This window comes from Danio rerio, chromosome 17, assembly GCF_052040795.2.
Source record: "Danio rerio strain M-AB ecotype USA chromosome 17, GRCz13ab, whole genome shotgun sequence".
Lineage (NCBI taxonomy): Eukaryota > Metazoa > Chordata > Actinopteri > Cypriniformes > Danionidae > Danio > Danio rerio.
In genome coordinates, this window is record NC_141037.1 from 20,230,001 (window position 1) to 20,256,264 (window position 26,264).

At 38.1% G+C, this 26,264-nt stretch overlaps 1 protein-coding gene and 1 long non-coding RNA gene across 2 annotated transcripts in view; one reads left to right on the forward strand and one right to left on the reverse strand.

Annotated features, from left to right (window-relative positions):
* Positions 1–26,264, forward strand: part of LOC141378549 (uncharacterized) — a 239,466-nt gene that overhangs the window by 113,615 nt on the left and 99,587 nt on the right. Inside the window, exons 3-4 of the long non-coding RNA XR_015513292.1 lie at positions 12,866–12,994; positions 13,367–13,448. This is a non-coding gene — a long non-coding RNA (uncharacterized LOC141378549). The remainder of the gene's footprint in view (positions 1–12,865; positions 12,995–13,366; positions 13,449–26,264) is intronic.
* Positions 6,412–11,902, reverse strand: si:dkey-87k14.1. Its single transcript, XM_087290315.1, has 2 exons — positions 11,435–11,902; positions 6,412–8,982 (listed from the first exon to the last, which is right to left on the reverse strand). The coding sequence occupies exon 2, from the start codon at positions 8,548–8,550 to the stop codon at positions 6,562–6,564; it is 1,989 nt and encodes a 662-aa protein (XP_087146441.1). The 5' UTR covers positions 8,551–8,982; positions 11,435–11,902; the 3' UTR covers positions 6,412–6,561.

The following is a 26,264-nucleotide window of genomic DNA, read 5'->3' on the forward strand; positions in this document are numbered from 1 at the left end:
TATCTGAAAAGCTCATTTAAAGTTCTTCATTCTGCTTTAAAAACGTGTGTTGTGTGTCAGAATATCTGTCTTCAATTTGGTTTGTGTAATCCTGCCCACTGTCAGTTTAACCAACTGGATAAACCTTGGGTTGCCTTGGCGGAAAAACAGCTAATTATTACACTTTTGAAGTGCTTCCTCAAACTTTTGCAGGCACAGCCAAAACTGGGACCTCTAGATGACCTTAGCAAATGAGTTTCAGATTCATGAGGCGTTTTTTTGTTTGCAAACAATGAAATTATTACAAACATAAACATTGACTGATCAGCTTGATCACCATTCCTGTTGGTGTAAATCTGGCAACCTGCATGGGCATCAAGTGAGATGAGGAGGTGCTGTGTGACAAAACCGTATTCAATATTTTTAATTGTGAACTACAATCTTGCATACAGCAACTTTAAAATGAATTGTTAGTTATACTACATAGGTGACATTATGAAAGAAAAGTATGTTCATAGAATCAAGTTATCAAATCTCCTTACTGTTTACGCTCATTTAGGACAAAATAAGTTGTGTTTGAAAAAAAAAAAAACACCAAGATGGACATCTTCAGGTGTTATTATTATTATTATTAGTTATGTGTATATGCCTGTTCATACACACCCAAAACCCAGACTTTCACTTAGTTTCAAATCGTGTGTACAGAATCTGTTTGGAAAACAGCATCTATTTATCACTATCAGCTGACAGTCACGCACCGCTATATGGCTGTTTTGAGCAATGCATAGGAGGTGGAACGGCACCTGTAATAAAAAGGAAGGGAATCCCGCCGTGTTTATATCTATTTCAAAGTGTTTTCATGGCTAAATAAAATGAAAGCACAGAGCAGACTCCAATTTAAGAGCAAGAGGCGGCCCCTGATGGTTCAGTTGCATATAGTGAGAATCGGGTATTTAATGTTTATTGCCATCCTTCAGAGAAAGACTGAAAATACGGGAGAAATGTGACAAAACACCCCTTCATGGGATGTAAGCAGAATAGAACTGTAAAATACGGGAGAATCCTTGGAAAAACAGGAGAGTTGAGAGGGCATGTCCATGACTGGCCTTTAACGTTTTATGGCACAAAATAATCAAAGAGTGTTCAGAAATGTGATTGATGTGATGGTTTTTGAGCTATCACCGTTTAATAGCGTCATGTTCCGGAAAAACTGAAATTGTGTGGTGGACGTCAGTCACGGTAACTTTTATTTCCTGGTTTTGTTCTAGTAATTATTCATTTACAAATTAAGCACTGGACGCAACTGGCTCGGGTAGGTCACGTGATGATGACAAAATGACGAATGTAGTACATCCGAGTTCAATTCATACTCCTCACATTCACACTGTATAGAATGTATTTTTCTAACAACCGAGTGGTACATTTAAATTCTAATGCAGTAACTACTGAGTAATAGGCAATTTTGGATGCAGCCTAAGTGTTTTCAAGAGTAGAAAGAAATGAGTTAGTAATGAAGTCTGATATTTTTCTTGCCACACTCAAAAAAAGACATTTGCTGTTTGTTTAAACTAAATATTTTTAAAAAGAGTTAAAACAACACAATTCTTAGTTTATTTTTGGGAGGGTAACTAATTGTTTCATGTTCAAGCTACTTATATTTGTAAAACAATTGAATTACCTTAATTGGTTTGTGTTGGGACAACATGAAGTATTTCAATGGAACCCAGCATTTTTTTACAGTGAATAGGAAGAATTTAAGATTCAAATTCTCATTATCTGTCAAAGTGACTATTGTGACAGACAATAATAGCATGAAGTCTTAAGCCAGAATTATCCCACGATTTTTGTCAATCCGTTTAAACCTGCAATGTTACACTAATTAATATGAAATCACATAACATATAAGTTTTTCCAGCCAAACTACAGATACAAACAGTATGCAGTGAACAGAACAGCTTACTGATATGTTCATATGCAGTAATAATTGCTGTATGAATTGACTGTAATGAAGCATGCAGTCAGATGGCTCTCTCCAATATTTGTTTATAATAACAAATGGGTGCTGCTCTGAACCCAGCGACTGAACTCATAAAGCAGTCGGGCACTCCTGGCCTTTCCCTGGGTCTCTGCGGTGGGACAGCAAGAGGTGAAGAATGATGGTTTATTCTGTAGCTCGTTTAAAGCTGACCACACAGCTGGAAGGCCCAGATGTACTGATTTAATGGCTAATTACTGTCTCGCGCACACACTGCCTGATGGGAGTGAAAGGTCATGCTGAGGAGCTCTGGGTGCGAGTTTATTGTGTTATTTATGCATGTAAATTATTAGCCACAAAATTGCACTACTCAGATACTGTGAAGCCAAACTAATGATGCAATCCATCAAAAAATAGCCCAGTTCTATCCATATATGCTGTAATTGTAGCGATATTTTGAAGGAAATTTGAAGAGAATGAAAGTTTGTCTTCCAATGTTAGTTTCAGTGACTAGTTTGATAGTTCAGTACATGCTGGCTGATATTAATATGGTTTTCTAGAATGCTTGAGTATGTTTTTTTTTTTTTTTTTTTTACTGTGACTGACTTATCTTATTTTATGCATTTGTCTTGTTACTAGACTTACTGTCTTGGATTTTTGTAATGGACTATCGTTTTCTTGCATAGCAAAATCCTCAGTAAAGTGTAATCAGTTTAAATAGTATTTAGTCCCTCTCTAAATTCAGTTGATGTTACTCAAGTTAATGAGACATTGAATGGATTAATTGGGTGATGATTGAGTGCTGATGATGAATACCTGCTGTAAATAAGCAGAAACACTGAAGAGAAACAAAAAAAAATTCAGTCACAGCCTTAGATGAAATCAGCTGAAATATAATACATTGAATTTCTCAAAATCTCAGCAGAAGATTATTAAGCAACTCCACAAACAACAGCTTTACTTTTTACCAACTTGCTTGCCCTTATTTAAAGAGGGACCAAATATTCTCTGAACTGAGTAAATTTTCCTGAGAGGATTTTGCTGTGTAGCATACGTTTTTAGGAAACTATAGTTCAGATGGTACAATCGGATAGTGCAAGCGAACTCAATGGGCAAACATTGACGTTAAAAACTTCCTCACTGTACTATCAAAACTCTGTGACTATGTAATTATTTAATTAATTTAATTTATTATTACTTTAATGTATTTATTTGTTTATTTATTTTTGAAGGGGAGGAAGGTTGTTCAAAGGGGAAATGTAACAAAAAAAAAGCCTCGTCAAATCTTTGTATGTATTATTTCATATCATTTCAATAAAAAAACTATTTAAAAAAATGGCAAAGTGATTCAGCTATTACTAAATTAATATAGGTTAATGATTATTTTGGCTTTTGACATTTTAAGCCATATGCGACCAAGTACAACAAAACCAGTCATGTTCTGTAGATATTTTTAGGGGAATATTGAAATGTATAAATCATCTGAAAGCTGAATAAATAAGCTTTCTGTTGCTGTATGGTGATTAAGATAAGATGTTCGGTATGTTATGTGCTGTATCATATTTATTTTTTATTTTTTTTAGCATATAAGACAATATTTTGCTGAGACACAACTATTAGAGAATCTGAAATCTGTGGGTTTGAAATAATAATAATAATAATAATAATAATAATAATAATAATAATAATAATACTGAGGAAATCACCTTTAAAGTTGAAAATTCAAGTTAGGTCAAAATTAAGTTATGATACATTTACAGAAGCAAATTTACGAATTATCCTCATTCAACATGATGCTTACATAATATTCCAATACGTTTTGGGGGACAATAATTATTTTTTTGACTATGGCAACACAGATACTCATACAACTCATACAAGGTTTTGTGATCCAGGGTCACATACTGTATACATTTACGCTTAATTGACACATACTGTATACATTTACGCTTAATTGACAGTATTATATTGTACATGAAAATAAAATTGACATTTAATATTTAACTTTGATTTCAATTATGGTATGAAAATGTATAATTTATATTCCGAGTTTCATTCATTCATTCATTTTCTTTTTGGCTTAGTTCCTTTATTATTCAGGGGTTGCCTCAGCGGAATGAACCGTCAACTTATTCAGCAAATGTTTTACGCAGAGGATGCCCTTCCAGCCGCAACCCAACACTGGGAAACATCTACACACTCTCATTCACACAAATGCACTACAGACAATTTAGCATACCCAATTCACCTACTGTATAGTGTGTATCTCTGGACTTGTGGGGGAAACCGGAGCACCCGGAGGAAACCCATAAGTGAAAAACATACAAACTCCACACAGAAATGCCAACTTAACCAGGCGAGGCTTGAACCAGTGATTTTCTTGCTATTACCCGACATTGCTACCCGCTGCTCCACCGTGTCACCCCTATTGTCAGTTTATGATACCTAAATCATTAACTTACATTAATGAGCTAAACTTTTAAAAATATATTGTGGTCATTCATGCTGTATTCACATTATTACTTTATGTAAGTTATGGCAGTAAATCGCTTTAGACATGCACATCGTAAATGCCTAAAAGCATTTTACCCACGACATAAAACGACATGACTACATGTATAGCATCATATAATCATGCGGGGATGGGTTCAGAAGTGGAAAATGGGCCAGATCAGGCGAAGAATTGTCATAAAACTGGTCAATGATAGTATTAACTCCAGAATCGTGTTTATTGCTGTGCTATGGCTCATTGACACCTGCTCAGAGCTCTGAGAAAATCTCATTTCAGAGACATTATAATGCTGCAATCTTCACTCGCTGTACTGGGAGTGCAGTTAAGAAACAAATAAAAGTTACAAGTTCTGTCTAACTTCATCGTTTATTTTCCAAATGCCAAAACTGTTGCAGTGTGAGTTTCTACGAGCATATTTAAAGAGGTTTTAGATTTGATTTGTAATGTACTCATTTAAAATAGTGGTAATTTTTTAGCATGTTCCCTTACCATTAATGTATTTTCAATTGGCTATTTTTGAAGAACAATTTCTAATTTTATAGAGCAAGAACATTTCTTTTAATCATATTTTAAAATGTCAGCTGGGTTATTTAATCACTGTAGAGCAGGGTGTTCAAAGTGTGAGGCGCGCCTCCCCTGGGGGGCGCCAGAGCATGTCAGGGGAGGCGCGGAAAAAAATATATAATAAAAATATAATTATTAAGTTTAATTATTATATGTATTTTTTATTATTTTTAAACATTTTAATTAAACAAAGCTAAAAAAAATAAATAATATGTCAAAAATAAGAAAACCTTTTTTACCCAGAAGGCCATAGCTGTGAATTCGCTTCTGTTTGGCAAGCCCACTAATACAGGTATATGCATGCTAATACAATAGATTGGTTACTGAGACCCCCGATTCAAAGCCTTCAAGTTCAGGGCTTAAACCCAAAAGACGACGATATGATGATCAGTATTTAAGTTTACGATTTACATGGACAGGACCAGCTGATGAACCACGACCTTTATGTGTGTTTTGTCAAGATATTTTGGCTAATGACAGCATGAGACCCGCTAAACTTGGGCGACACCTTGAAACCAAGCATGATGAGGTCGCAGAAAAACCTCCAGAATTTTTGTGTGTGTAAAAAGGAGGGGGGCGCCAATGGATAAGTTGTGTCAAAAGGGAGGCCCACTGTCTTAGACTTTGAAAAACCCTGCTGTAGAGTTTAAATGTGTAAAACAATGAGCAGAGTATACAGTAAAAAAAAAAAACGGGCACTTACTGTAAAGTGGACCTGTTGCAATGTGACTTTTTAGCATGACTGTGTTTGTATCTATAAAGACCTTCTTTCTACCCTACAATGAATCCAATACAGAAGCAAATGCCAGAAATGTAGTTTCTGTATCTCCTTAAGCTTGAATGCAATTCTTATGCAAACACAGATAAACAGCAGTAAACACTGCCTAGATCTTCTATGAAGATATTTCATTTGTCACAGCAGATCTGCTGTAGTGCAGAGCGGTTAGTATGTTTTGTATCTCCACACAGGAGTGCAGCTATAAGGGAACTGAATTTCTTACAATATAAATTAAAATCTATTCATTAATTCTAGTCCTGCATCAACCCAGGATTGTTTTTAGCTATTTTGCAGGTATTGTCCCTGTGAACTGAGCTATTAAGTAAAGATATGAGATGCTGAATCAAAGATTGTAGCTTGAGGTCTCAAATGAATAGTGGTGATGAGAACAGATGCCACCTTGTGGTCATAGTGAGAACTGCCTGCTGTTCTTCAGACCTCTCTCTCGCACACACACACACACACACACTGTCTCTCTCTCTCAATTATTTTTAAAAATGGGGCACTTGACATTGATTTTGTGCTTAAAGATTGGTTGTTGCTAAGATCCACTTGCCATATTTTTATGAGCTTGGATTGTACTAACACAACATAGAAACGAAATATTCTTAAATCATTTAAGTTTTACTAAGCGATAAAAAAGAAGGCGATATTGTTCAGAATATAAATTACATATTGTACAGTCTGTCTTTTGAAATACAGTGCATTTAAGAGTCAGATCTGAATACAAAGGACATTATCGGCTCAAAATCATCATTTATGGCATGTGTCAGACTCTGGAACACTGTTTTTGCAGTATGCTGTGCTATTGTTTCTCCTTTGAGAGTCTCTGAATCCAACACCCCCATTAGGGGTGTAAATCGGCTGGATGTGAAAGTCCCCCTTGAGCAGCTGTTCGTTATTCAAAGAAACTATCTGAAAGCTGGTCTCAGTCATTTCCAGAATAGAGTTATCCTTTTTAGTCCCCGCCTCGCAGTAGTCATCTTTTCTTCTGCCCCGACTGTATTTCCATTTTGATGAATCTGACCTTCCCTTCTTGTGCATGTGCCAGCAGAATATGCTCAACAGGACCACCAGGACCACAAGCACTGCCCCACCAATCAGGCCAGCCAGTAGGAAAGGCGAGCTGGGGTCCTGCTGGGTTGCCTGCTCAGGCCCAGTTGCGTTATCGCCAGAGTGAAAAGAAGCAGACTTTGTCGTCACCTCTGAGCAAATTGTATCATCCCCCGGGTGATAATTATTGAATGCATCTAGTGGATCCACACAAATACGATAAGTGGACTTGGGCTCCAAGTTTCTCAGTGTGATTCCATCAAGTTTGCCCTCCACAAGTGACTCCTGCATGGGGCCGGTTATCAAATTCGGACTCAGTTTGACCCAGGTCACCTTATAGGCTGTGACGGCAAATGTTGATACCCAGCTTACCTGAATGCACGAACTGTTAAGCACCACAAAGGAGATGCGCATCGACTCCTGCCTCGGGCCGATAGGATCATTTGTCCTCTGTTCTATATCTTCGCCTGTAGTCGGCAGGAGTAGTGTGAGAGGTGGAGGGCTGGGTGTAGGCTGGGTGCGTGCGGGTGTGAAGGCCGTTTGAGTGGCTGACTCAGCGGTGGAGGAAGAAAGCAGTGTGGGCTGTGGGACTGTGCCGGTGCTGTTAGGACACTGGATGAGCTCCAGGGTTAGCTCTCTGATTACCATGCCACGTACCCTCTCTGGTTTCTGGCACATGAAGCCACGGACGTTGAGGGTAGCTGGCAGGGACTTTAACCACAGTATGACCCATTTAATGTCGCAGTCACAGAGCCAAAGGTTGTTTCGAACAGTGAGCTGTCTCAGACTGTGAAGGCCGTCAAAGACCCCCTGTGTGAGAGACTGCAGCTGGTTGTTTGAAATATCCAGTCTCTCCAAGCGATGGAGGCCTCGAAAGGCCGTCAAAGGAATCTCATTCATCTGATTATCCTGCAAGTTCAGCTTGATTAGAAACTCTGTGGGCAGGTTAGGAGGAGGAACCGTGAGGGAGTTCCGCGCCATTGACAAGGTTTTGAGATTAGCGAGCGTCTGGAGAGACCCGGGGGTGATGCCCTCATCCGTGAGCAGGTTCCCGTCCAGGAGAAGAAGTTCGAGACCTGTCACGTTCTCGAAAGCGTCCTCGGTTATAAGTGCAATGCGATTCTCATCTAGCCGCAACTCTCTTAGCTCTTCGGGCAGGCCGATGGGGATGCTGCTCAGGTGGTTCTTGGTAAGGAAAATGGTCTTGAGACTGATGGCCTCCCTGAAGGCCCCCTCCTCCACACCCACAGTGGAGATGGAGTTGTCATCCAGATAGAGCTCCTCCAGGCGTAGCAGCTGTGCGAGGGCGGCCCTGGACACCGTCTGAATGTTATTCTCCTGCAGGTGGAGCACCCGCACGTTTTTGGGAAGATTGACAGGGAATTCGTCGAGCTGGTTGCCATAGAGATACACCGTCTCCACTGAGGCAACATTGTGCATTTCCAGGGGAAATCCAGCATTGTTGATTTGATTGTTGTGGAGGTAGAGAGTCTTATAACCCTCTCCTAGCCCTAGAGGCACTGACGTTAGACTCCTCTCGTTGCAGTAAACAAAGGTCCTGTCACAGCGGCACTCCTCTGGACAGGTTGTGGCCCAGGAGAAATGCATGTGAAGACCTAGAAGTATCGGTATCCACGGGCTGATCAAAGCTGGCAGGTCTTTATTCCACATTCGGATCTGTACCTCCATTTTGTAAGACTTTACAAACTTTTGACAACAACAACAGTGCACGTAATTAAAAAGGGTGAGAAAAAAAATCAAATAAAATCCACCACACTGGAGTTCTTAGCGGATCTCAAAGCTTGCCTCGGTGGAGAGTATGCGATGTTGAAGTCGCTGGGTAATCCTCCTGTAATTGCCTGTCCTAAGCTCCCCAACACAAGAGCAATAGTCTCATTAACTCGTGCGACTCCCTCTCATCCCTCCGTCCATGCTCAGGCTGGAAATGATAGCAGAGCTCATCACATTGTCACTCTGAGTTTAGGGAGAGATGATTTCAAAGTGTGTGGGCCAGAGCAGTAAGAATGGAGGGCTCATCGGAGATGACCTCCTCTCTCATCGCAGCTGGACGATTCCCGTAAGGCACAACCTTCCTCACCAGGAGCATTTTGAGCCACTTACCTATTTTATAGGAAGATAAAAATAGATTAGATGCTATTTCATTGTCACAACCTAGTACGTAGTATATCATAGTATTATTTTCTTTCTGATATTTTCCATAAGAAAATGTGTGAATCACAACATAATATTTACTTTTTTAGCATTAACTGATTGATAAGATAAACATTAGTTAATTTCAGGTTGGGTGTTACAATCTTTTTGCCACACCAAAGCCCTTGTTTGTAAAAAAAATCACTATTGCACATTGTTTTTATTCAGTATCTATTGTTTAATAAGGAAGTAGATTAATTAATAAGTCTGATATAAACCACACTATCAGAAAACGAATTATTATTGACTAGTTCCTCAAATTTTTCATTTATCTTCAACATTTTACTGAATAGATTTTTATTTAGAAGTCATAACATTGGATTTGTGTTTGTCAGTCCAGTCAACAATTCAGCGTGTTCACTGTGTATGAAAATAACACCTCATTTACTATGTTAAAGTATATTTTGTACACTCAAATTAATGTATGAAGTATGTTCATGCAAGATTATTAGTTCAGCTTAGATATTGTTGCTCTTCCAACATTTTAATAAAGTCTGTTTGCACTGTACTGTGTATTCTTCTGAGTGCCTAATATAGTTTGTTACATATGACTACATGACTATAGGCTGTTTACTGTTGCCAAGCAACATGGCGGCTTGCTGCAATAATAATAATTCTTAATGCAACATTTATATTTTGAAATTAAGATTTATTATTATTATTATTATTATATAAACTTTTTAAACTTTATATACATAAAAGGTATTTTGATTTAGTTAACATGGTCTATTTTAAGTACTAAAAGTAAGAAAAATAAAAGGAGCAGCTATAGCAATAAAGCAGGACAGTGCTTCACACTTGCTCTCTGTGAGGAGAGAGTGGTGACTGGCGACATCAGCATCTCCACGCTCTCAGACTTGTAAAGGGCACTGAGGTGTTTAATCTGTCAAATGCCATGATGATGGACAGGTCTGTTCTCCAATGCTCTGGCACAGAGTTCTGCTCTCAGTAATAATGATTCTGAACCTGGGGACAGTGAGAACTGCTCTATTAAATTGGCGGGGAGTGCACGGGAAAGAGAAACAGCCCTGCCCATGATATCACATATGAAATAGTCAATAAGACATTGGCTTCTGAATTCTCTCATGATATGCATCTGCCATTTTAGCAGCAAATTTACAAGGTAGAGCATAATAGTTGCAAATTATGTAATCGTTTTATGAATGTTAGCCTGATAGCCAGAATTATATAAATAAATATTAATCGAGGCCTCTTATGTCCTAATCTATAAGCTGTCTGGAAGAATAATCTAGCCTTTGTTGTTCAATATATCACGTTGGAAATATTGAACAATATTTCCACCCATGCAGGCATGCTTTTATATACATGGCACTACACTCTATAACACTAATTCTGTTCAATTTACATGTCCACATACATTCATTAAAACTCTGCCCTCTCTTTTATGAGACAATAGTTGTTATAATCTATTTTTGCAAAATCTCAGCAAAGAAAAAAAGGATCTTGCATGTTTTTTTTCTTATTACAGTATATACTGAAGGCTATTTGGTCACTCCAATCTACTTACTAGCTGACTATATTCATCCAGAAGTTAAACTATCATTGTAGGATGATGAACTGAACTGAATTGAATTGAACTGCTAAAGAAAAAAGGCTCAAGTGCAGAAAGTGTAGCTGATTTGTGTATGGTGTGGATGTGCACACATGGAAAATCACTCATGGAAATGCTTGACATCTCAGTGCAATAAACACGCTTCTGAAATGTTCTTTTTATCTCTTTCACTTCCTATTAAGATCTTTTGTACTATTGGACAGAACAATTGCCACTATAAATAAATTATTGTAATATTTAAATTTACATTACAATGACAAATAGGTTAAAATTGAGTGTCATTTTTCTGAGAGAAAGTTTATAATGAATAGGGATATGTATGTGTACTGTGATGTTTGTGTTTGTGTTGGGTAACACTGAGGCTGAGCACCAGCCATTTATGGTTTATTTTAAATCTTGTGCTTAAATTAGTGGATGGCTTCATTTTTACACCTTTATATTTGCGCATAGCATATTTTAGTAGTTAATGTAGGGTGGTTTATTTGCATTAAAGGAGAAACAGTCATGAACTGGTAAACAAGCACAAAATACAATCCTACCATGCCTAAAACATCAGTGAGTTCCTGGAAACCATCGGCTCCAGTGTTCACGATATTGATTTATTTATTTAAAAGACTACTTTTAATGTGATTTTAAAAGATTGGTAATGACAAAAAAGCTTATCTGTGCAGTTCCACGCTAAGGCGCAATTAATTTGATTAGGAAATTAATTTGGAAACTAATTATTTCGTCGCGTCTTTTCTCTATAAACGTGTTATTATTATTTTTTTTTTTCTCGTTAGTCCTCACCTTTTCCGAAGAGGCTTTGACCCATCCGGGCAGCATTTTAAAGTCTTCTAGTCTCCAGTACGAGTTCTCAAAATAAGCATCCCCCAGTTAAACTAAAAAATAATTCCAGACTCTTAACGGAGTCACTCCGGCCATCCTTTAGTCCGGGTGGTCTAAAAAGCGACATTTTGACGAGCGGTTGATCCCGGAGAGGATTTGAAGTATCTACGCAACATTATGCGTCCGAGAACCGCAGCTTCAGCCCCGCTGATGCGCTCCCGACTTCCGCGCTTCCTTCGCCAAATGCCCGGAGCGCGCTGCTTTCCCCGCTCTCTCACTCTTTCAAACACACACACTCCTCACACTGCTGTTTCACAACCAAAGTAGGTCCTATTCCTCTGCCATAATTGGTACATCTGATTGTTTATGCCAAAATGTAGTGAGCTCCGTTTTCCTTTGGAACCTATGGGAGGAATTGCAGTAATGAATAATCTCTCTCTCTCTCTCTCTCTCTCTCTCTCTCTCTCTCTCTCTCTCTCTCTCTCTCTCTCTCTCTCTTACACGCACTCTCTCTCTCTCTTTTTCTCTCTTGCCCTTTTATTTTATTTTTTTTTTTTTTGTCGGGCTTCCAACGCATTTCGGGTTCGTTTTGTATTGCAACTGAGCGCTGAAATAGGCTACTGAAACATATTAAACGTAAAGAAATATTTGGCTAAAAGTAATAACCAAAAAATCACGTAGTTGTCTTTTTATTTGTATATTTTTAAATATATTCAATTATTTTTTAAATATACAATTCTGAACATTGTTTTTGAGTCGAGCAAGCAATCACAAATGTGATCTTTATTTTATTTATTTTTTTATCTCTCGGTTACTAATTCACTATATTCTTCTTTATATACGTCTGGGGCAGGATTTTTTATTATATGTTTTTTTGTAATAGATTTTTTTTTTGACTGTCTTTGTTTGCTATAGGGGCCCTTGATTATTATATTATTCTTTTTTAAATTTATTCATTTTTGTCACTGCCATCTTGCACTGATGACATCAATGAAATCTGGAGCAAGCTAATGATCATGAACTAAAGCCACAATATCAAAGTCCTGGCCATACTCCCACTGACCCAACCATAAACACAATCATATAGCATCAAATAATTAACTAAATAGAAACCTAACTGATCATATGGCAGCTTGAAAATGGCTTCTTAAACTATACTTTGAGCAAAAGTATAAGTTATTAAATTGTGTTTATGACGCTTACTGCAGCTAGGAGGTAAAATGATTTTACTCTACTTTTCCGGATGTGTGTGACACAATTGGTTATTGCAATGAAGTCTTAGGATTAGGCTTTTTCATTGTTATCATTTATCTAAAATGTAACTTTGTTACCCATAACAATTAAATAAATAATACAAACTCACCTTGTAAAATGCTTATGTTTTCTAATTAGGGTTCAGCTTGCTATTTTCTGCTCAGTGGGAAGAACTGGCTGAGAAGTAGAAAACCTGGAATGGAGCTGGAGCCAAGGGAATACTGAACATGCTGGAAGAGGGCTTCAGAGTCTGATGGCTACATTTTAGTAAGGCTACAAATATCAGTCACCGCATTGGTTGCTCAGTTTGATCCTTGTGCATATACTTTTTGTTCTCCAATCATCTCTAAACTTTTGCCCACAAATTCACAGACAAAAATAGTTGTAAACGTGGTGAATTAAACTCAAATAAACTTTTATTATGAAATGCAGGAAATTAGATAGAAATATATATATATTTTTCATGTATTAATGCTATTCTTGCTTATGTTTTGAATGGCCAAATAATGTTAAACTGGTTCTTATTCACTATATTGCTTTAACAGAACATAATTTAAAGAGTTTTATTATATAATATTGGTCTAACTGCATGGCTTTAAATTTTAAAGGGACAAAATGCTCTTTATTATTTATCCTCAGGCCATTCAAGATGCAGCTGACTTGCGACAGAATGCTAGTGCTCCAGACTGTCCAGGCTATTTGCCAAGACTGTGGATTAAAGGTAATAATTTGGTAAATATATTCTTGCACAGACCTATTTTTTCACTTTCTATGACGTCAGTGTATATTAGCATTATTTGTTATTTGCTTTCGCATCCGATAGAGCTTTTTATGCAGTCTGTGTATTGCTTGGGAGACACAAAGATACACTCACCAGCCACTTTATTAGGTACACCTTATTAGTACTGGGCTGGACCCACTTTTGCCTTCAGAACTTCCTTAATCCTTCGTGGCATAGATTCAACAAGGTACTGGAAATATTCCTCACAGATTTTGGTCCATAATGACATGATAGCATCACGCAGTTGCTGCAGATTTGTGGGCTGCATATTCATGATGCGAATCTCCTGTTTCACCACTTCCCAAAAGTGCTCTATTGGATTGAGATCTGGTGACTGGAGACCATTTGAGTACAGTGAACTCATTGTCTTGTCCAAGAAACCAGTCTGAGATGATTTACACTTTATCACTTTACACTTTATCACTTTATCACATGGCGCATTATCTTGCTGGAAGTAGCCATCAGGAGATGGGTACACTGTGGTCATAAAGGGATGGACATGGTCAGCAACAATACTCAGGTAGGCTGTGGCGTTGACACGATGCTCAATTGGTACTAATGGCCCAAAGTGTGCCAAGAAAATATTCCCCACACCAATACACCATTACCACCAGCCTAAACCGTTGATACAAGGCAGGATGGATCCATGGTTTCATGTTGTTGATGCAAAATTCAATCCGAATGTCGAAGCAGAAATCGAGACTCATCAGACCAGGCAATGTTTTTCCAATGTTTTGGTGAGCCTTTGCGAAATGAATTCTCAGTTTCCTGCTGAACGGAGTGGCACACGGTGTGGTGTTCTGCTGCTGTAGCCGCTCCGCCTCAAGGTTGAACGTGTTGTGCGTTCAGAGATTCTCCTCTGCATACCTCAGTTGCAACGAGTTACTGTTGCCTTTCTATCAGCTTGAACCAGTCTGGCCATTCTCCTCTGATCTTTGGCATCAACAAGGCATTTGTGCCCACAGAACTGCTGCTCAATGGATATTTTTGCTCACTGGATACTCTTTTTTGGACCATTCTCTGTAAACCCTAGAGATGATTGTGCATGAAAATCCCATTTGATCAACAGTTTCTGAAATACTCAGAAATACCCAACAAACATGCCACATTCAAAGTCACTTAAATCACCTTTTTTCCCCAATTCTAATGCTTGGTTTGAACTGCAGCATATCGTCTTGACTATGTCTACATGCCTGAATGCATTGAGTTGCTGCCATGCGATTGGCTGATTAGAAATTTGCATTAATGAGCAGTTGGACAGGTGCACCTAATTAAGTGACCGGTAAGTGTAGCTGCTTTGCCCATATTAGCACATTGATATTAGTGAAATGTTACAGCAATAAAGCAGATTTTCTAGTCTGATTTATTTTGTTTACAACTGATAATTTGTTGGTTACAAACTCAATTAAGAGCCTTTTGTGTATTCAGTGGTGGATTATTGCTGTATTATAGTGAGATGGATGTGAGAAGTGTTATCAAGTACTCTTCAAGTGTATGAGAGTTGGAAAAAGCAAATGCCACATGCTGAGATGAAACACTCACATAATAAGGGTTCAGCTTCGTCGGCTATCATGATTTATTCAAATGCTGCAATAAGATTAAAAAAAGGGAATTTGAAGCTATTTTGCAAGAAAGTTAATTTGTTTCTGACTACAATCCTTTTGCAAAGTTTTTCTATAGTTGGGTCACGGGAGGCGAGAGCAATCACGATCTAGTGAGCGATGAAAGATCAGTAACTCATTTCCTCCTGTAGCTCAAACTTGAACCGCCTCTTCCCTCAGAGCGAAAGTGAAAGGATACGCACACCCCTTTAATGAACCATCAAACCAATACCGATTTGTTTTTACCGACACAAAGCAGTCAGACATGAATCTGCTCTCTTGAATCTCAACATCAGCCCTTTAATCTTTTGATGTTTTCTGCCTCACATGAAACATCAGTCAAATCCAGTGCCAGCATTACCGGGCATCTCTGCTATTTAGTTACAGTTATGTTCATCCAATCAATGGCCGGGGATATGAGGAAACCTGTAAAATGACAAGAGGATAGCATAATTGATAGCTTATGGATAAGAATCGCAACAGCCTGGTTACGGCAAGCCTGATCAATTTCTTATCCATTTAAATTCATTAGTCACAGATGACAACGGAGACTCTGGGACTTCCAACCAATCATGACAATCAAAGACATCAGCCTTTTGAACGCAAATTGGATATCAAAGAATGCGCACAAACCCTCACACACCACATTATTTGTGTGATGTTGCTTTATTATCTGCCCACATCTAAAGCTGTGATCGGCTTCTTTACATACTGATCTTGTGTTCACAACAGATGCTGATGTTCCTGACAGGAACTCACTTTCTGAAATGCTAAATTTATATTCATTAAATTCACTGGAGATTAATTAAATTAGGTGTCACGGTATCCATCCACAATTGAATCTATTATGATTTTGCTATTGGCTTGGCAACATTGGTGTGGGTAGTGCTTATATCAGACCGGATTATGCTGATGAAAGCTTGAAACAGACGTCTGCCTCACTAGAGAGAGGGAAACAAACAAAAAAAATAAATATAAAAATAACATATTCGCTACATTTTGTGCAGAGTTCTGGCATTGGCGTCTCATTATTTTGTGCTTATACAAAGAAATCCTCCTAGAGGTAGGTAACAATGAATATAAGCCACAGGCTAGTGCTTATATAGGGAAGAATATGCTAACTTTATATGACCTAACTCTTGGGGAACAACACAAAGGACACTATAATTGGAGCATAAGTTAGCAATAAATTGTTTTTGGTAGTAAATGCTATAAAATACTGCAGTTTAAGCGGACTATTTGAATACATATAGCTCACTCTGCCATGCAGTTATCCATTGGAGGTCAATGGCAGACAGATAGTCAAACACAAAGCCTCTTTCTTTGTCTGTTGAGAAACAAAAAGAACACCCAGAACATCGAGTTACCCGAGTTAGGGAGAAAAACAAACATGTTTGTCAAAGCAGAGGAGCTGGGAAGCGGTGTGGCCAAACGCGCGCTCAATCACCGGCCGACTTATTTAATCAGCACTTCTCCCAGCTTGAAGCAAATTAGCAGGACAACAGAAAAAGCAAACTCTGCGGTGTGTTGTACCAGATAGCTGCCCCTCTTTATGCATCTCCGGCTGCAGTAGCTCTGAATGGCAAACAGATAGGGCTAGTCAAAGGAGGACTTGTCATAGGCAGCAGTGGGAGGTCAGGGGCCACACTGTTTTTAGCTTGTTTCCCCAGTTTCAACTCGGTGACATGTTTGCTTGCCGTTAAAATATATGCAGTGGAGTCCGAAAATCTAAGACTAATGAAATAAATTGCCTATGATGGCTCAATTATGCCTTTGATGCATGTGGTTTTAATTTAATTTGTACATCCATTGTACATCCATCCAAGAATCCATTTTGTTATTTTGTGTAATCACAAGTACATAAATCATACAGGTGATCAGTGTTTGAACTATACGGTGGCCTTTGGGGGAGCCCATTTTTTGGGGTGGTGGAAGGGTTGCTTTGATCTTGAGAGTCTCTTGCAACAATGATGTAGTCCTGAGATGCCCAAACTAAGGCCTGCGGGCCAAGGTTGGCCCATGGTAACCTTTGAGTTAGCCTACTATCCCATCAGGGAAGAGAGTGATGGGGAGCGTTGGGGCAAATGCCTTTAACAGAGATTGTCATTTCAACCTAACCTTCTTTTTGTTTGTTTGCTTTTTTGTTTAATTGCTTAGCTAAAAAAGCCAACTGAAATTAAATGTTTCAATTAAATGTATCCATAAATAAATTAGATTTTCTAAAATGTAAATATTGTCACTTGATGGACAGAAGACAGAAAACAGTCGAGGAAATCAAGGCCAAACCGGTTTTCCACTGAACTCCATTCTGTTGTAAATGGGATTGTTTTTGTTTTTAATATAATACGTTTGTTATAAAATGTACAAAAATATACTCTGTATTAGTTAATATAAAGCAATCTTTTCTAGAAAAATAAAATTACCTATGGTAACTTTAACGTAATACATTTTGGTGTATTTACTCATCACCCTCAATCAAGTTTGCTTTATGGCCCTTCATAAGAAAAGTTTTAAGTAGGCTATGAAACACACAGGATCACTCTGGTTAAACAGAATGGCGAATTGGAAAATGAACGAAACATCATTGAAAGGGGTTCTGTGAAGTTTACCCTGCTTTCATCTTAATTGTCCAACATTTTTACAGCAATGTCATGGTGTTTAAAAAAAAGGAGAACATTGTATTGGCCCACTGTATGAACTAAATAAAACAAAACACAACGTCATGCCATTTGTTTCGGAAAATGAATAAGCAGTGTCTCAACGTCCTTATGAAAGCATCTGGCTGTCCAGCCTGATTTTACAAGAAAATGTAAGTATTTTACATTTTGTCATTTAGTGGCTAATTCGTACAAATATAATACGAGTTTAGTCGTATGAAAATGTACGATTTTAAAAAGGAGGCGTGGCACCCAACCCTACCCCTAAACCCAACCGTCAGTGGGTGATGAGCAAATTGTACTAAATTGTACAAATTTGATCATGAATTCATACGAATTAACCACTAAATCAAAAAGTTGCGGATTGCCGTGAGATTGCGTTGGCTGTTAGTCTTTGACATGACTGGACTTTGCTCCTCAGTGCCCCCACATCTTGATGCTCATAATGAGAATAGCATGTGTAGTCTTTGTTTTTTTAAGTGAGGTGTAAATCGCCATCATGCTTGAATTAATGATATTTTTGCACTTTACACATAATAATCTATACTAACGTTGCACAATACTGAAACCGCACATCAGAATAACACATTGTCAATATTTTTGAGACCCCCTACAATTTCACAAATTATGTTGTCAGAAGAGCCCATGCCTTATTTAGGGCTGTCAAGCTCACCCTAGCTCCCTGTAGTTCGCACCCTGTAGATGATTTAGAGTGATTTCTGCTTTTACGATTATTATTCAGTGGTTAGAACTTTAATACTTACTTTTTAAATGAAGGATTTTTAAATGCACAATTTAGAATTTTGGAAATTCATTTAAAATACGTTAAAGAAAGTTGGTCATCACTAGTAACCCAGTGTCTGATGGATAAATAGACTATCAGGGGGTTAGCTTTTTCAGTAGTTAGTAGCCTATGTATATTTCAGTAAATTAATACATTAATCCAGTTGCATCTCATTTATTAATAACATTTTGTTTTCAATGTTTGGAGGAATAAAGTGCATAATCTGACATACAGTAAACTGTTTGAACTATTCTTTGATTCTCAAAGATGACCTTTAAAGAAATAAAGATCACACAAAATATTTTACTGTTATATATAAATATTTTATGTTGACTACTATTTATCATTTTTCTATTTAAGATGCAGATCAGTGTAGATTAACAAAACCATCCTTCAGCCATCAAGAATCATTCTGGGTGGTCAGCCCCCTCTGTTTTGTTATGTACGCTTTGCTGGCAATAATTTCTTTCATTTTTCAGTCCTTTTATTAGAATGTATGCAAAATATTAATAAAAGTCTATGCTTTTATGATGAAATTATAGGTCTATTACTAAACAATTCACTTAGTCCAAAGGTGTGCTTCAACCTGAATTGTATAATTACTTCAAGGAGATTTTTTTAAAACCATAATCGAACAAGAAAAATCAAGACAAATGAGGACAAATCAGCTGTACTGTAGCCGCAGTTAAGTAACATGAACAGATTTTTTTACTGATAAAACTTGAAGAAAAGAAACACACTGTTGAAAAACATGTGATTGATTTGTGATCTTTAAGTCATTTCTTCCCAAAGATGGGTTGCAGCTGGAAGGGCATCCCCTTCACTTTTTCTACATTTTTTTATTTTACAGCCTTATTCCAAAATGGATTCATTTATTTACTCAAAATTCTCCACACAAAATACCCGATAATGCCAATGTGAAAAAAAGATTTTTTTTTGAAATATTTGCACATTTAATAAAAATAAAAAACCCTGAAAAGACACATGCACAGAAGTATTCAGAGCCTTTGCCGTGAAGCTCTAAATTGAGCTCAGGTACATTTTGTTTCCACTGATCATTCTTGAGATGTTTCAGCAGCTAAATCGGAGTTCACCTGTGGTCTGAGCTCCAGCGTTCTTCTGTGGATAGAGGAGAACCTTACAGAAGGACAACCATCTGTGCAGCAATGTATCAATCAGGCCAGCCAAAAGGCATCTGAAGGACTCTCAGACAATAAGAAACAAAAGTCTCTGGTCTGATGAGACTGGTCTGATAAAATTGAACTCTTTGGAGTGAATGCCAGGCGTTACATTTGGAGAAAAGTAGGCACTGCTCATCACCATGCTAATCCCTGCAGTAAAGCATGGTGGTGGTGGCATCATGCAGTGGGGATGTTTTTCAGCAGCAGGAACTGGAAGACTAGTCAGGATAGAAGGAAAGATGAATGATGCAATGTACAGAGACAGCCTGAATGAAAACCTGCACCAGAGTGCTCTTGACCTCAGACTGGGGCGACGGTTCATCTTTCAGCAGGACAATGACCCAAAGCACACTGCCAAAATATCAATGTAGTGGCTTCACAACAACTCAGTGAATGTCCTTGAGTGGCCCAGCCAGAGCCCAGACCTAAATCCTATTGATTAACTTTGAGAGATATGAAAATCACTGTACACCAATGCTTCCAATCCAACCTGATAGAGCTTGAGAGGTACTGCAAAGAGGAATGGGCAAAAATGTTTCAAAAATAAGTGTGCCAAGCTTGTGTCATCACTTGAGGCTGTAATTGCTGAAAAAGGTGCATCAACAAAGTATTGAACAAAGGCTGTGAATACTTATGTACATGCGATTTTTCAGGTTTTTTATTTTTAATACATTTGCAGCAATTTCAAAATACTTTTTTTACAATGTCATTATGAGGTATTGTGTGTAGAATTCTGATGAAAATAAATGAATTTAATCCATTTTGGAATAAGGCTGTAACATAAAAAATTGTGGGAAAGGTAAACCGCTATGGATACTTTGCAAATGCACTGTATTTACCGTATAATCCAATGTTAATCAACATACTGTAGCCACTAACATCAGCCCTATTCATTACCTTGCCTTTTAACCAATAGTTTTAAGGATGATTAACAGAACATTACTTTTTTATCAACAGATACTGATTTTAGCCAATACATTAGTGATAACCCATAACAGAACCAAGAACCAGAACCATTCAGACCAAGAGAAATGTCTGTCAGTATGATAATATTTGTGTGAAAGCACAAGATCAAATGGTTGACTAAGATCTGCAAAAACTACATAAAATATGACAAAGTTAACCTCAAACATTATGATTCTTGGATGCGTTACATATTCAAACCAGCTGCAGTTGGTGTTTGAGGTTTATGTCTGCTTATTTGATTTCATCAAATATTTTTATATCATCATATTTTTATATGATTTAGGAATGAGAGTGAATAAATCCTCTGAACAGAAAAGAACAGCATTCATTTGAAACAGATCTCTTTTGTAACATAAATGTCTTTACTGATACTTTTGATTAATTCATCACATCCTGTGTTAATTTCTTCAATATGTCTGTATTTAACCAAATGCTATTTTATATAACATAGTGCATATTTGTCTTTGAGTGAGCACATCAGAAAGCAAATAGCTTATTAGAGAAGAAAGAACAGCCACCAGGCTCACTGACGCCTAACTTGAGAAAGTGAGAGTTGAAATGTGCGACTCACAGTCCGAGTCGACCATTTGTCATGCTGAAGACTGGCATTATCATGGAGTTCATTCTGGAGGGCTGACCCAGATGGCCAGTGCCAGTGCTTGCTACACTCCAGTGAATCTGAGACGGCCCTGGTTGAGAAGGGGCTCGGGCTGTTGATGGAAGAGGGGGGCTGCGTACTCTCCATCTCTTCAGACTCATGCCTTGGAGCCCTGCTGTTCTCATCCAACATTACCACACAGACAAGAAGAGGCTGCTAATGGCTACACTGTGAAACCATGCCTCCTTGCAAATATTTTAACATACCCTCTGCTCACTTTTTCCCAAAAGGGATACACCCGAGCAAGACCTAATAAGTGTCCTTGAGGTGTTTAATTATTTTTTAAACGGACTACGAAGAGCCTTTTCATTTTTTTGGTCCAGTTGTGATGTACCCTAATATTTACCACCCTCATAATTGGGATCATCTGTCATCATTATCCATACTTGGCTCTGATGAGTCAGTGTGCAATGAGTGGGGTAGTTTCGCTTAATCATCGGTGTCAAAGAGCCACAGAAACCTGTTAGGTTTTGTGTAACTTTTTCATTATTCCATATGGCATCAATGAGGCAGAAAAGACCTCTCATTCTGCAGGTCCATTTGCCGATTTTAGACCTCGGGATCCTTTGTTCCCCTTCCATGCTGCCGCAGCCATTGAGAAAAACGAAATCAGTTCCGCCTCTGTCAGACATCCACTCTGCCAAATGTAGCTTAGCCACAAAATCGACAGCAATGATGGTGGAAACTCGGTTTGCTTTGCCAGATGTGAGTCTTTTCAATCGACACATCTCTCTTTTTCTTCGCGCACCTCTGGCTGCCGTAGTAACTAGGCCAATGAATGATGCTAATGTAAGCTATATTAATGAGGGGGATCGGTTTCTGCTCTAATTATTTACCATTGGGTCATGCTAGAGGAGATAATTCTTCCTCAGGTGGCACAAGGCCGAATGCCGGCGTCTGCCACCCTGGCTATGATTAATTGAAACATACCGGTGCAAATGAATCACATATGGTCAATATCTTTGCTCGCAAGTTCAACATTAGACGTAGAAGTTTTACTTGGACGCTTGTTATTAGCATCTCAATTTATGGCCTTTTGCAGTTTTCCTCAAGGTTTGGAGTCGTTAAAGTGAGATTTAATGTGCTGTATTATTCATGTCTTTCGGGTCGGAGTCTCATCCGAGTTCATCACATGACATGTTAGATTAATTGCAGAGATCTGAGGAACCAAAAGCTGCAGCACCTGTCCTGTTGCAGAGATATATCAACATTAAGGAACAGAGAGCGGTGACCATTACTTATCCTGGCTGTTAAACACTCCTGAAACTCCCATAGCCATGCTGAAGAGTTGGAGGAGGCTGTGTTCTCATAAATGTGTGAAGCATTAGCTTTGGGCCCTGGGCCATCACGGGCGTACCGACGGTTGATTGGAGATTTCGACCCCTTTGGATTCTTTAAACGCTAATGTGATTTGTCTCCCTCGTTACGTTTACTGTATGATAATGTTGCCTCATTTATAGCAACCACTAGGCTTTTTTTGCTCTCACTTGGGAGCCTGTAGGAAGGAACGGAATCTTCACAAACGAACTGAAAGTCATAAAATATAGGAGCCTTAATTTTTTAATGGCCATAATTGCCTTTGGTGAAGAACTGTAATTCACTCAGTCAAATCGCTTAGTGTCTGTTTAATAAATGCAAGAAATCTAAATTATACTCATGTAACTCATTTTTCACCTCAGTGGATGGAACGTAGGAAAATCCGTAAAAGAGAATCTTAAATCATCCTAATTGGGTTTAGCAGTGTTCACAGAAAAAATTAAAAGACACAACTTGCAGCAGTTTAACGGGCCAGTTTACCCAGAAATTAATAATCTGTCATTTGTTTACCCCCATATTGATTCAAACTTCGTTTTCTTCTGCAGAGGACAAAAGAATGTTTTTTTAAAGAATGTTTCTGCTTTTTCTGTCAACCAAAATCATAAAGATATCTAGAATAAAGTTTAAAAAAAAAGTTTTGTTTGTTTGTTTATTTACATCAGGAATGCCCAAACTTGGTTCTAGAGGGCTGGTATTCTGGAAAGTTTAGTTCCAACCCTAATTAGACACAACTGGGCTAGCTAATCAAGCTTCTAATAAAGCTGCGCCTCAAATAGCAAACTATACACTATGCACTAATGCACTATGTACTTATTCACTTGTGCACTCAACAGTATAGTATATGAATGTAGTGTCTTTCCAAATGAAGCAGGCTAGCTTCTGTCCAATCCATGGCTGTTTCTCAATTCCAAGAACGCAGAGAACGGACTTGCGTTCTTGTGGAGATCGGTCTTGCCAGGTGTCCTTGCAAGAACAAACTCAGGAGACCACGAGGACAGAGAACGCGTCCTTTGAGAAATGGGATGCTGCGTTCTTCCTGATGGTCATGTGACCTTCACGCGTTTTAAATGGAAATTATTTAAACATTACAGCACTCAAACAATGATTTATTGTTTCCCCCCTCTTCAAAATACATACTTTGCATAAAAACATTAGAAATATACTCTGCACAATATAAATAAAACAGATTTTAATACGAATTTCAGCAAACAAACAGCTCTTAATGTGTTTATTCCTTTATTAAGATGTTCATGTTAATGTTTACTTTCACCATTTCATTTAGGGAAACTCCTGAGGTAAATAAGTGATATTTCTGAACTTTAATAATAAATCTAAATAAAATGCTGCGCTTCCCACCTCCAGTCGCAATGACTTCTGGGACTTCCAGAGCGAGTTCGGTGCTCAAGTCTGCATCGGTGCGTCCTCGATATCAAAAACACATCCGGGAAGTTTCACGCGTCCTCCATACTTGCGGTCTTGAGTATTGGAACTGAACTTAGGCAGCTGATGATGACGTTGCACGAGAACACGAGGACGCAAGACCGCTGAAGAACGCATATTGAGAAACAGCCCAAATCTCTTTTCAAACAACAAAGGAAAACTAAGAAAATGGCAGTTTTTCAATTGTAAGCAGTACTACTTAAAGTGCAAAGTGAAGTTAACCGCACAACTAATGTTAAGAAGTTGATTCTGAACGCTAACTCAAGTTGTTTATTTATATCTACAAGCAGAACTCTCAGAACTCAAGCAGGTGTGAACCCAGTATTAGTATGATTTTATTATCATTATTATCATTATTAATATTATTTAACCTAAGTAGTTTCACAAACTAATTTCGAGAGAAGCACATGATATGATTGATCACAACTGGCCTCTCATCTGTAATCATTAGTAAACCAATCGGATCATTCCAGACTCACTATAAAATTACTCCCTCATCTTTGTTTTTTGAGGAATCCACCCCATCTCTTCCTTTCCTCCATTATCAGGGCGAGCTCTCGAGAGATACCTGATCTCCTACCCCCTTACATGCTCAGTGACCTGGCGGGAGCCCTGGGCTCAATTATCTCCAAGCTCAGGGTTCTCTCCTGGGACAGCATGCCTAACCTGCTATTATTATTAAGCAATATCTAAGTGTGAACTCTTGAAAGAACCTTTTATGGAATGGTTTGGTGCCGTAGACTCTATAGGTTCTTCATTGAACTACTTATGCAAACTTTTCACCAGTATAACTGTAGCAAAGCAATTCAGATACTTCAAATAGGACAACAGCAAACTGACCATGCATATGTTAGTGGACATAGTGTTACTCTTCAGTTGCTAAATGCTTGAGCATCATGCTGGTTGAATTCTACTTTGACCAAGGTGAAATGTCTCAAGGCCAGTGCGCGCTCTTGTGACTGCCGAAATACACCAAGGCAGCATTTGGCTTGCATCCAGTCAAACGGATACCTTCATAACAACCTCTTGTTTTAATGAATGCCCTCTTTCTTGTATACATGCAGAGCAAGAGCACACAGCTTGTGCTCTCTTGACAGCTAGACTCAAAAGTATACCATGACCTGGAGTAACCGGCTCCAATGTCCTAATCAAAAGTCCCTACATGTGTTGTTATTATTCCAGGCAATGGAATCTAAAATCCTTAGACAAGTGTAGGTATTGTGCTTTGCTTGTAAAGGAAATGAGAGAAGTCGAACACACAGGCCATGGAGGACTTTTAGGAAAGGATCTGAAATGATACCAGTTTTTGTTCTCTTTCATCAGTCCACTATGGCTAATGAACTCTTTTAAGAAGTAATTTGGACTGTGCTGTGAAATCACCCCATGTATGTGTACTTTTTGAGTCTTTGCTAAAACATTCTAAACACACCTTGTAATATGCTGCAATTACTTCTCTTAGCCCTAATTCCTGCAGATGTCATGGTTGGGCTTAAGCTAATGGCTATTTACCTTTCTTGAGCTGATTAAACCTCTTAGCAAAATGCTAAATAGGAGGCATCCTTTTTTACTGATGAAAGCTCTGGCAAATCTTTCAGGTTTTTTTTTTTTTTTTCATTTCTTTTACTTTATTTAAGAGCTTTATTTTAGCCTGAAAATACTTCCCATTTGTTCACATTATGTTCTAATACTGCATAGTTTTGACAGTGGCCTGGTAATCACAGTGTTTGCAGATTGCTTGTGAATTTGTAATGACGCTGTGCTAGGGGAGATTTCAGAGCAGATCATGGCCTGCCAACAGACTCCATCTCTGTTTACTCACTGCATGAATATAACAGTTCTTTCATCTTTTACTTAAATCCTTCGTCTTTTACTTAACAAAAACGGAATTCAAAGTTCAATAAAAATGTGAATTATATCTTACACAGCTTAATTGGCTCATTAGTACATTTAGAAAAATAATTTTGCTTGTTTTAAATGCTGTAACAACAGGTGGTTATCTAGAACAAGTTTTGACACAAATCAGTTGAGGAAAAACTAGCTTATTTTCTTTTGTCGAAAAAGCAAATCTCTAAAAGCTATTGATTTGCTGGTGTGTGTTTTCTGATTAGGGTTCCCCTCAAAATTGCTTTCCTTGGAGATGCACTTACAATGA